Below are 12,073 nucleotides of genomic sequence, written 5' to 3' on the forward strand. Positions count from 1 at the left end.
TCCTCACACACAGATATGAAAAGTGTCTTTCAATTTAAAACCAAACATGTTTTCTGCCTCAGATTAAACTCATCAACAATTTTTAATCAGTGTCTCCTCCTCCAAGAAAAAGGAAGAAAAATACTCATCAACCAATTATTCAGTTACCAAAACTCACTGTTCTAACATCATCAACATAAACTGAGAAACCACTTCAATCACTAACACAACATTTCACTGATCATTTGTTTTCAATCGAAAAAAAAAACAGTAACCAAACAACAAAATAAAGAAGGAAAAAAATTAAACTTCATTGCTGAACAGGATAAATATGAGTTTACAGGAAGGGGAAAGAGGGTACACAATTAAACATAAATCAATCCATTTACATGCAAATCTTGGTCAAAATCTCAAAATTCAACCAGTGAAAAGAAAAGCTTGTGATATAAAGGTGGAGAAAGAGAGAAAGAGAGAGAGAGAGAGAGGGTGTTTTTGTTTGTCTCTCCATGGCCAAAATCTAGCTAGAGGTTATGTGTATTATATAAAATGATGTTTATAATGATGATGAGAAGTGGTTCAAAAGTACAATTCTAAACGTCTGGCACAGGAAGTACAAAAGAACTTCCTCTTGATCTTGAAGCACATGGGCAAGAAGCAAAATTTCCACTGGATCTCAACATCCATGGCTTCAACCTTCCCACCACAATAAGGGCATGATCCTGGGGCTTCTTGCCGACCCAGTTCCTTCTCTTCCTCGTCCAACACCAACATGTGCCACATTTTTCTCCTGCCACCTTTCGATCCAACCTTTTCTCTGTCTTTCGCTTTCTCTCTGTCTCAGAAACTTTTTGGTTTTGAACGGTAGGTTCAGAAGATGGAGCTGGAAGAGGTTTAGATTGTGAAAGGATGAAACATTGGGGTCAAGAACTGCTCTATCTTCACGTATTTATACAACCTTGTGTGTTGTTGGTACAAAGAATATTCTCCATTCTACTCTATAAACACTATTAAAAAATCATTAAATAAAAATTAATTTTAAAAATTAAAAATTAATTATCATAATAATTAAATTAGATATTATTTTAAAGATTAAATTTTTTAATTTTTAAATTACTTTTATTACTGATAAATAATTTTTAAATTAATATTTAATTAATTACAAAAGTTTATCTACTTATTAAATTAGATATTGTTTTAGAGATTAAAAAGTTATTAATTTTTAAATTAGTTTTTATGATTGATAAATAGATTTTAAATTAGTATCTAATTAGTTATAACAATTATTGATAGAAATTTTTTAATAATTAAATATAAATTTAAAAACTATTTATCAATAATAAAATTTAATTTAAAAATTAATAACTTTTTTTTTTTAAAATAATATTTAATTTAGTCAGTAACTAATTATTTTTTGTCTTTAATATTATTTTTTATTTAATATTTTTTTTAAGTTAAAATTCAATTTTCTTTTCCAAGTTTTAGATGCTTCTGTTCATTTGCATGTGATTTTAGTGGGTGTTGAAATGGAAGAGTTACAACATAAACTACTAGTTTACATTTATGATGTAATAAATGATTTTCATGTTTCTTTATTACTGAAATACTGTTTCTTTTTCTAACAAATTTACGTGTCAATGAAATAGTTTTGTTTTGGAATCTATAATTTTCATTTACTGCCTGTGTAAAGATTTTTCATATCTTCTACCATTAAAGAAAACCTTAAATATAATATTTGAAATATTTCATATAAAATTTAAGATTTTTACGGTATATGGCAAGTGATCAAAAGATAATGAAAAGGACTTTTACAATTTGGCAACATATTGATTAAATTATTGGTTTTGGTACATTATTTGCATAAATATGTTTATATTACAAATTAATTAAAATTTATTTAATAAAAATAATATTACATTACAAGAAAATTATTAAATAGAAACTAATTTTAGAGACAAAATATAATTAGTTATTATATTGACTAAATTAAATATTATTTTATAAACAAAAATAATAATTAGCCTATGTTGCAGTTAATTAGTCTATGTTGTTAAGAAGGTTCGTTTAACCACAATGATATCTTGGATATGCATTTAAAGTTATTTTTCTGCAACAACTTTTTGACTTTAGCATTGTCAACCTTGAAAAGATCATATGTTTCATACGACTTTGTGTTTTTGACAAAATTAAGTAAAGCCACATTGTCCAAGAATATATAAATACATTCAACTATCGAGATGTTAAGTAAAAAAAAAGAAAATGATGCATGGAGTGAATTTAATACATCCTTCACAATCAAGCTCATCGGATGAAAGGAAAATATTCAAGTGAGCTAAAACTACTAAAACGATCATAAACAAAATTGTAATGGCTAGATTCTTCGGCACCTATTTAAAGTCATTCACTAAGAATAATAAAATAAGACTACATTTCATAGTGCTGAAACTTTGTCTAGATCTTCTATGCCCCCACAAATTTTTTTAGAAAACATTGTTCATGTTTACTTAACAAACTGCCAAAAACAACATAAATCATGTATATGTTGAAAGACGATATCACTCTATAATGAGCAATTCTATGATATGTTGATCACCATAATTTACATATCTTAACTAGGAGTGATAGTTTGGCAAAGAATATTCGATTGTAAGTTATGATTTGTTGTAATTCAAAGAATACTCAGATTTAGACAATAGTGGTTAAGTTCAAAGAATAACTGCTTTAGATAGAAGTGGCTACATTAAAAGAATACTCAATTTTAAGCAGAAGTGACTAAGTTCAAAGAATACTTAGTTTTAGTCAAGAATGATTGTGTCAAAATAATACTCGTTTTAGCTACAAGGGATTGCGATTCAAATAATGCTAAAGGGGTTAGCCAAGAGTGACTATGAATCTAAACAATATTCAAAGGGTTAGTCAAGAGTGCTACCAGCCCAACGAACTTACCAATAAAACTGGACCAAACTCCTGACCTACTTTACTGACTCAACAGTTGAGCTGACCTGCCTGTGCACCAAGTCTTGAACACTAAGCACTGAGTTCTGAGCGCTCTGTCCAGTACAAATGTTTAAGTAAATATTTTTCAAAAGGTTCACAAAAGGTTTTCCAAAATATTTTACAAATAACTAAAATGTATTATGCAACTAAAAGATAAATATCGTAAATATTTAATTTTGTATATTGATTAATTCTTAACTTTAATTACGTCGAGTTTTAAATAAGTGCATAGTTTTTTATACAATAATTAAATGCTTTTTACAATATTTTAAATGAATATGAAATAAAATCACTTATTTTCTTGAGTCTAATTTCAAGAAAATAGGTATGATATACAAATTGATAATCTTTATTACAAATTATTTATAATATCATTTTTCTTTTTAACTACCATTATTGTTACTTTACCATTAGTTGTCATCTTAAATACAATATTATTGATATTTTGTAAAGTAAGAATGCATTTCTAAAAAGTTTTTTTTTTTTTATCAATAATAAATTAAAGGAGACATTTGTAAAGTAAGAATGTATTTCTAAAACGTTATTTTTTTTATCAATAATGAATTAAACGAGACACTTAAATGTATCTCTTATACAAACAAACCAAATCCAACCTAAATATTACTTAACCATTAGATCAAAATCAAACTCAACACTATTGTTATTAATAGAATAACTTATCTTAACCTTCAATTTTATATCATTTCTCCTTTTTATTTAAGTTTTTTTTTAATTTCTTTATTATTTGATGTTTATCACTACTTATATTTATCATAAATTTTTATTTATTACGTAAAATATAAAGTTTCTCATTTTACATGAAGTTAAAAATTAATAAAATGTTTATAATAAAATATGTTTTTAAGATATATGCATAGTAGGCAATTAAATTCTTCATGCTAACATAAATATAATAATAATTTACATAAATTCTAATATGTATACTATTTGAGGAATATTTTTTTAAGAATGAGTAGAAGTTAAAACCATAAAAATATCAAAATTATTAATTATTATTAAAAATCCACTTTTCATTAAAAAAAAAGACATTCAACATGCTTTACACTTTTAGAAAATCAATATTGGCTATTTTTTCAAAAAAAAAACGTGTCGACGGCTGTTAAAGCAGTGAAGATGGTTCCAACTAGGCAACTAAATAGTGGGGAATTACAAAAGAGAGAAACAATATTTCTAATTAAATTAATGTGATTAGAAGAAAAAGAATAAACAGTGTAAAATAATAGAAGATTAAATAATAATTATAATTTTATAGAAAATAAAATATTATAGTTTTTTATTATAAAATAACGAGAAAAGAGAAACGTAAGAAAAATAGGAATTGGAGACTACTATGTGTGCATGCTGCAATCTTCATGCTGAGTTCTTACATTATCTTTTCACTGTTCAATTATTCCTTCACCTTCTTTTATCTTTTTTTTATTATTTTAATCTTTTGTCACTATTGATAAAGACAATGGCCTTTTTATTGGAAGCTAGTATAATAGGAAATAAGCTTAACATGATAATTTTATAAAACTTTTTGCATTGAAGAATGTCGACATTTATAAGAATATCAAGTTATTTTTATCTTAAAAATATTTTTTTTCAACAACTTTAGAAAAAATATTATAATTGAAATTTTATAAAACTTTTATATTAAAATATTTTTTTGTAAAAACTAAAAAATATGTGATATAATAAAATCTAAAAAAATAAATTAAAGCATATATTATATCCAGTTGAATTAGGATCATATTTTGAAAAAAAAAAAAAAACTAAAAGTAATCCTTCTAAGAACTTCTAATAACCATTTTTTTTACGCTATATTGCTCTTACATTGTTATTATCGTGATAATCTTATTTTTATAACTAATTTAATATATATATATATATATATATATATATGAAATGTGTGTGTTGTACTGTGGAAAGATCATTATGTAAAAAAAGTACTTTGTGAAGAAGAAAAGAGGAAAAAGACACCAAAACCTATATTTTTGTATTGATTTTATATGTATATGTGAAAGGAAAATAAGAGTATATAAAAACTCATATCCAAGAAAAAAAAATGGTCCAATACAAAAGATAAAAAAAGTAATAAAAAATTAAAAAAAAACATTAAATAAAAATCAATTTTAAAAATAAAAAATATTAGTTATTATATTAACGAAATTAAATATTAGTTTAAATATTAAAAATATTATTAATATTTAAATTAATTTATATTATTAATAACTATTTTTTAAATTAATATTTAATTAAGTAGTTGATAATTAAATAATAATTTAGAAATTATTTATCAATAATAAAAATTATTTAAATATTATTAACTTTTTTAATTTCTAAAATAATATAAAGTTTAATCAATATAACAATTAATTATTTTTTATTTTTAAAAAATATGTCAATTTAATTATTTTTTTTAATAATAAAAAATAGTCCAATACAACAGATAAGAATATAGTATCGAGGTGTATATATTAAGAAGATTTAGTATATAAATTATTATAATATTTTTTAATTATTTAAAATCTTAATATATAGTAATTTATATTTTCTTTTATATGTAATAATTGATTTTTTTTTTCATTTTATTCAATGTAAATTTCAAAGTCACACTAAAATTTACAACTTTGCTGTAAATATATTAAACTTGTTTAATTGTTAAGGTTAAAGATGATGATGATGCATGTGACTGCCACGGCATAAATGTTAGCACATGTCTGCAATACATAGATACATCATGTTTATCACGTTTTTATTCGTACATTCATTCAGTCATATTAGTAAGGCACAAAGTTGAATTCAAACACTCTCCATGCTTTTAAATTTCAACTTGTTACTTTCCAATGCCCCACAACTTTTTTATATCCATTTATACAAATTGTCACATAATTACTCCATTTATAATTTTTTATTTTAAATATATAATTCATTTATTATTGTTGGATTCGAACATTTTATATATAATTAAGGATAAACCTTATCTTATAAGTTGATTTTATAAGATTGAGTTAAATGTAAAGTTTACTTCTGAATAATATCATACGTGAGTCATTTTGAGTCTATGCGATTATTTGTTGAATTTATCACACCACTCACTATCAGACCGTTATCGGACAATTCATAATATATAGTATGGCGTACAAGTTAGTAGCTTTGGTGTGAAGAAAATGTGTTGAATTATGATATTTTATAGTATATAAATAGATGCAAACCTCACCTATAAATCGATTTTATGATGTTGAATTAAACTTAAAATTTACTTCTTAATAATTCTCTTAAAAACAAATTCAATTTGACACTATCACAATAAAAACTTATTTTGTGGGACTAATTAAAAAAGCATGACCCACAATTATGCATTAAACCTATTTTTTTTGTTAAGAAATCTAACTAAAACGTAGCTTTCATTAGTAGATTGCTTAACACATTAATAACATTAATAATCCAACGTGTGATCATAAAGTCAAAGTTTGAAGAGAGCAAATTTAACAACTTATTTTGTAACAAGTTAAAAAAAAACAGAAATTAATGAATAAACAAAGTTTGAGAAAATAAATGATGAGATAAATTATGTCTAGATACATTAACACTAACTTTTTGAGAAGAAAAAGTCGTTTTTGGTTATAAAGTGATTGCGGGCAGAGTCGTTTCACACACTGTAACAAAGCTAAGCCCAAATAATAATAAAAAATGTTATCTTTTAAACGAAGTTTTATATTTTCTATAATACTTGCTTATTTACAATTTAAAATGTAAATATTGAACAATTTAAAATATATTATATCTTTTTATAATTTCGCTTTATATCAAACCATGCATATTTGTACTTCGATTACATTAAACATAAATAAGTTAAAAAAAACAATATCCTGGGAAAATAAAAACTTTCTTTCTTAAAAAAAAAGTTAAGTTTAACGTGATTGAAATACAATTATTCTCTTTATTTTTTTATATAAAGTTTTTTAATTAGGTATTTTTGAATATTTTGAGTAGTTATATTTTTTTATATCTTTACATTATGGAGTTGAAACTACAGTTACAAGATTTCACAACATTATATTCTCTCTTTCACATAAGAACATATTATATTTTTACAAATTTAAAAACTTTCCTATTGATTATAGTGCATTGTACTTGTTTAATCTCTCAAATCTCCTATTTTGTATTTTTTTATTTTTTTATTTTTTTATTTCTCATTCTCCTAACTCACTTATTTTTAATCTTATGCAATTCATTATGTGTAGATAACTTAATTTTCTTTATCTTTAAATAAGATATTATTATAAAAAATTATTAAATAAAAACTAATATTATATAAAAATAAATAAATAGTTACTATATTAACTAAATTAATTAGAGATTAAAAAAATTATTAAAATCTAAAATAATTTTATTATTAATAAATATTTTTTCAATTGATATCTAATTAAATATAAAAATGTTAGCTACTTATTTGGTGTAACTAATTAGATATATATATATATATATATATATATATTTTATATATATTTCTGTGTTTCTGTGTAAAAGAAATCTGTTTTAATATAAAATTTTAGATTAAGATTATAATCATTGAAAAATTTATTGTAAGCTTTATATTGATTTTAATAATATTGTCGGTAAATTTATGCAAATGGTTTTTTCAACTTTCATGTTTATATGTACCAATATAGGGAGAATAAATTATGCATAAATAAGTTGTAATTTTTTATTACTTTGAAGACATAAACTTAAAGCAGACAAAAAAGACGGACTCCATTTTATAAAATTTAGTAGAATAATTTTTTTTAACTTTTTTTAATTAAACAACTTCAAAGTTATCTTTTACTAAGTTCGAATCCACAATCACTCATTACTTAAAAAAAATCTAAACAAAAACTTTAATTCAGTTAGTTTTGTTCATAAGAATAATTAAGCATATATTTAATCTTTAATAATTGTCACATTTATTCATTAAAGAAAAAATTAATATACAGTAACATTGAAGGGAGCTTTTTAATTTATGTTAAAATTTAGTTACTGAGTTTCCTATTTAAGATTTTTTTTTAAGTTTCTTTATCAAAGAAATTATTAATTGACACGAGAGAGTGTAAATTTATTATTTATTTAACTAATAATATTTTAAAAACTATTATATGTAAAAACGGAAATTAAAAGAATAATATTAATACATGAAATATTATTAACTTTAAATAATTATTTATTACAGAATGTACATATAATTAAATTTATTTAATCATTTGAAATGTTGATCAAGTATATTCATTTAATTATTTTATGTAAAAAAAGTTAAAATTTATTTTATATTACAATTTATTGATAAATAATTTTTTTTTATTAGTTTAAACTAAAATTAATTATAATTTTGGATTTTCTTATGCTGAACATGTTTTTGGAAGGGATATTTATAGTTAAAGAATAATTATGAAAAATGTTTATTTTTGTAATTTTAGAGGTTGGTTTAGCCCAAATTATAAGTGATGATTTAAAAGAAAAATAATAATATAGAAAAAAAAGACTCTTGTTTTAATATAATATGTACTACGTGGTCCTCCTGAATAAACTGAAGCAGTTAGTATCCATTATAACTATGAATATCAATTATATGTACTTAATTATATATTCTGTTGTAACAACTTTAAAACAATTATAACAATGTGATGTCAAACTCAACACCACTGTAACTGAATTTGTTACTGATACACATCATAGCTCTTCTAACTCTATAAATACTTGATAGACATTTACTAGCTAGATTTACTACTACCCAAACATCAAACAACTACACCTACTACTATTTCTCAGCCTACAAAATGAATCCTTCAATTCTAGAAGCACTGGAAGCTCACATTGACACAGCCATGCAGAAAAATGAAGACACATTACAAAAGGCTTTTGATTCTCTTCAAAAGGACGAGACGACGATGCAAGATGCTCTCACTGAAATACGAAAAGACATGAAGACGATGCAAGCTTTCCACCAAAGTGAGCTTCGGAAGCTACGAGAACAACATCGTCAGAAGAACCACCCTAATCGCCATGAGTTATTTTTTTTGAGATTTTTTTAAAGTTTCTTTCTTAAATAAATTATATTTTTTTATGAAATAAATTATCAATTGATATTTAATGAGAGAATGTAAATTTGTTATTTATTTAGTTAATAATATTTTAAAATCTATTTGTGTAAAAACGAAAATTAAAATAATAGTATTATTACACGAAAATAGTATTAACTTTGTATAATTATTTATTATATAATATACGTAATTAAATTTTTTTAATAATTTGAAATATGATTAAGTATATTAGTTTAATTGGTTTAATATAATACATTAGAAAATGTGGTTATTATCGAGGTGTGAGAGCTATTTCTATCAGCCCTAGTGATTCACTAATACCGAGTTTTATCTTTTATATTATATATTGCTAAATATTCTTTAACTAGGACTCATATAGTACTCTTAAATTATACGTTTTTATATTTTTCGTGGATGTTAAAATTTTAAATTACTTAAAATATAGTTAATAATTTACTTAGTGATGTGATTAATCTTAACTTATATTTGATTTACAATTTTATCAATTGTGTGATTTAGTGGGATGAACATGACCAATTATTCATACTATAAGAAGGAAAACTATTTAATAGAGAAATACAATAACTAATTATTTTTTTCTATAAAATTAATAATAGATTACGTAGTTGGTAGTTGATTTTTCAAGTTTATAAAGGTTAGATATATCACATAATTAGTAATATTACCTATGGTTGGTTATGCATATTTATGATCTTAATAAATGAGATTCAAGATATAACTAAAACAATCAATCACATGATATATATTCATAATGTAATATCTCAAATATACATCTAACTACAACACAAATTTTATATATTTCTATACAACTTAGAGTTTTTTAAAACATTCATAATATATGATTAGAGCTTATAGAAATACAAACATTTACAATATAAGATTCAAAACAACATTCTAAAGTCCTCCATACTATTAGGTACACCTCTATGATTTGCTGGTGTAAGTTTTATAGCACTTGAAAAGAAATTTCATAACATACTTCATTCATGCAAAAAGAATCAATCATAATTATTTGTATTGAATTATATCTTTTGTTATTATACATACTAAAAAATTTTAAAAGAAAAAAATTATTATACCTCTACTTTTTGTAAATAATTATTTTAAAGTTGAAGTTGAATTATATATATATATATATTTACTATTTATTAAGTTTAATTTAATATTAAAATTATTAATAATAATTTTTAATTTGTTAAATTAATATTTCATATATGTATTAATAATTAGTGAATATATATTAAAAATTGAATCTAATCATTATTAAGAAATTATTTAAATACAAAATAATTTCTTTATGGTCAATAATTCATTAAAATAATTAAAAATTACAATTGAATTATTAAATGGATATGATTTGGATGAAGTTATTTATACATAGGTCGCATTATATTATTTAGTTAAAATTTAGTTAATGAGTTTCTTTTTTTAGATTTTTTAAAGTTTCTTTATCGAATAAATTATTAATTGACATTTAATGAGAATGTAAATTTATTATTTATTTAATTAATAATATTTTTAAAACTATTATATATAAAAACGGAAATTAAAAGAATAATATTAATACACGAAAATAGTATTAACTTTATATAATTATTTATTACAGAATATACATAATTAAATTTATTTAATAATTTGAAATAATGATTAAGTATATTAATTTAATTATTTTATGCAATAAAAGTTAAAATGTAGTTTATATTACAATTTATTGATAAATAATGTTATTAGTTTAAAATAAAATTAATTGTAATTTTGGTTTTTTTTATGCTGAACATGTTTTTGGAAGGGATATTTATAGTTAAAGGAAACCATAATTATAAAAAAATGCTTATTTTTATAATTTTAGGTTAGTTGGGTCCAAATTATAAGTGATCATTTAAAAGAAAAATAATAAGATAGAAAAAAAAAAGACTTTAGATTTAACATAATATGTACTACTTGGTCCTCCTGAAAAAGCTGCCCTTGATTATATATTCTGTTGTAACAACTCTAAAACAATTATAACGATAATAATGTAATGTTGCAACAAATCTAGAACAATTATAATCAGAATAATGTAATTGTGAAACTCAGCACCACTTTTTGTAACTGAAGTGGTTACTAGTACACCTCATGATTCTTTCAAGTCTATAAATATACTTTATACTCGTTTGCTACTTATATATTATATTTCTCACAACAGCCCGTTCATCTCAGTCTACAATGAATTCTTCAATTTTAGAAGCACTTCAAGCTCACATTGACACAGCCATGCAGAAAAATGAAGATACATTACAAAAGGCCATTGATTCTGTTCAAAAGAACAAGATCATAATGCAATATGCTCTCACTGAAATACGAAAATTCACATCCTCTGCAGCGAAGCAAAAACAAAAAATGAAGTGAGATTTGTAAGAGAAACTGAAATGATAAGGGCAGAAGGGGATGCATCAATAAAGAAAGTAAAGATTATGTGCTGTAATGATCTTTTTCTAGAGAGGCCATTTATAGAGCTATTCAGTAAGAAAGTTGAAGGTGGAGATGCAGCCAAGCATAACTTTTTCCCAAATTTAGATTTACTTCATAAGCATAAGAAATCATTGTGGGATCAATATTTGATAATGAAGGTGGCTAGAATCTTGGAATTTCAACTTACTAGGTGCAGAGACTTTTATACAAAACCCCCTCTCATTCCCACCACCACCTAAGCCTCCAAACCTAAATTTGCATGCAGTAGCCAATGGGTTCCCTCCCTATGATAGACAATATCATAACACTTTCATGAAGTGTAGATAAAGATCATGGGGTTGAAGATGAGCCACTGAATCAAGGTTCCACTGTTCCAACCTTGAGGACAAGGTTGTTTGGTCGGAGGGGAGTAATGTTATGACACAAAGTAAGGATAGGATTTGGAAAGTTTATTATAGGAAAAATAAAAAATAAAGGTCGGTTAGTAGCGGTTAGTAGCAGTTAGTAGTGGTTAGTAGTAGTTAATAGCGGTTAGTATGGTTAGT

General features: G+C 23.3%; 1 protein-coding gene across 1 annotated transcript; it reads right to left on the reverse strand.

Annotated features, from left to right (window-relative positions):
- Positions 1-266: 266 nt before the first annotated feature.
- LOC137822581 (uncharacterized) lies at positions 267-913 on the reverse strand. The gene has a single exon (XM_068627490.1). It carries the CDS (start codon positions 757-759, stop codon positions 556-558), a length of 204 nt encoding a protein of 67 aa, XP_068483591.1. The 5' UTR covers positions 760-913; the 3' UTR covers positions 267-555.
- Between the last annotated feature and the right edge of the window lie 11,160 nt (positions 914-12,073).

This window comes from Phaseolus vulgaris, chromosome 9 (genome assembly GCF_000499845.2).
Source record: "Phaseolus vulgaris cultivar G19833 chromosome 9, P. vulgaris v2.0, whole genome shotgun sequence".
In the NCBI taxonomy this organism is placed as follows: domain Eukaryota; kingdom Viridiplantae; phylum Streptophyta; class Magnoliopsida; order Fabales; family Fabaceae; genus Phaseolus; species Phaseolus vulgaris.

What these genes read in the sequence shown, in the direction of transcription:
- LOC137822581 (XM_068627490.1), bottom strand. Translation starts at nt 759, where the DNA reads ATGTGGCACATGTTGGTGTTGGACGAGGAAGAGAAGGAACTGGGTCGG.